Below are 359 nucleotides of genomic sequence, written 5' to 3' on the forward strand. Positions count from 1 at the left end.
AATTTTTATTATAATAGAACATCTGTGGATGGAGAGGGAGTGACATACGGTCAAATCTCATGCTTAATGTGCCAATAATCAGCCGTAAACTAATATTTGAGCTTGTTATTTCTGCATGACGTACAGGAGGCTCTATATGGTGACTGTATAATATTTAAACTAGAAGAACTGTTCTCTGTACATAAATGGACTGTTTCCTAAGTGTTTTTGTATCATATTACTCATTTTATTCTTAAAACGAATCTGTAAAGTAGTAAGGTTAGGTAAGTTTCATCTCACAGAAGAGAAAATGGAGACTAGTAAGTCAAAGAGCAGAAACTAGTAGCTTTTAACAAAAAAGAATGAAATAATGAAACTGT

General features: G+C 32.3%; 1 protein-coding gene across 1 annotated transcript in view; it reads left to right on the plus strand.

The window, feature by feature from the left end:
• Nucleotides 1-201, plus strand: part of POLR3G (polymerase (RNA) III (DNA directed) polypeptide G (32kD)) — a 16,939-nt gene extending 16,738 nt beyond the window's left edge. Inside the window, exon 6 of the mRNA XM_012644749.1 lies at nucleotides 127-201. Within this exon, the coding sequence (XP_012500203.1) occupies nucleotides 127-201 (75 nt within the window). The remainder of the gene's footprint in view (nucleotides 1-126) is intronic.
• Nucleotides 202-359: the final 158 nt, after the last annotated feature.

The sequence above is a fragment of the Propithecus coquereli genome, unplaced genomic scaffold, assembly GCF_000956105.1.
Source record: "Propithecus coquereli isolate 6110/MARCELLA unplaced genomic scaffold, Pcoq_1.0 Scaffold22, whole genome shotgun sequence".
NCBI classification, from domain to species: Eukaryota; Metazoa; Chordata; class Mammalia; order Primates; family Indriidae; genus Propithecus; species Propithecus coquereli.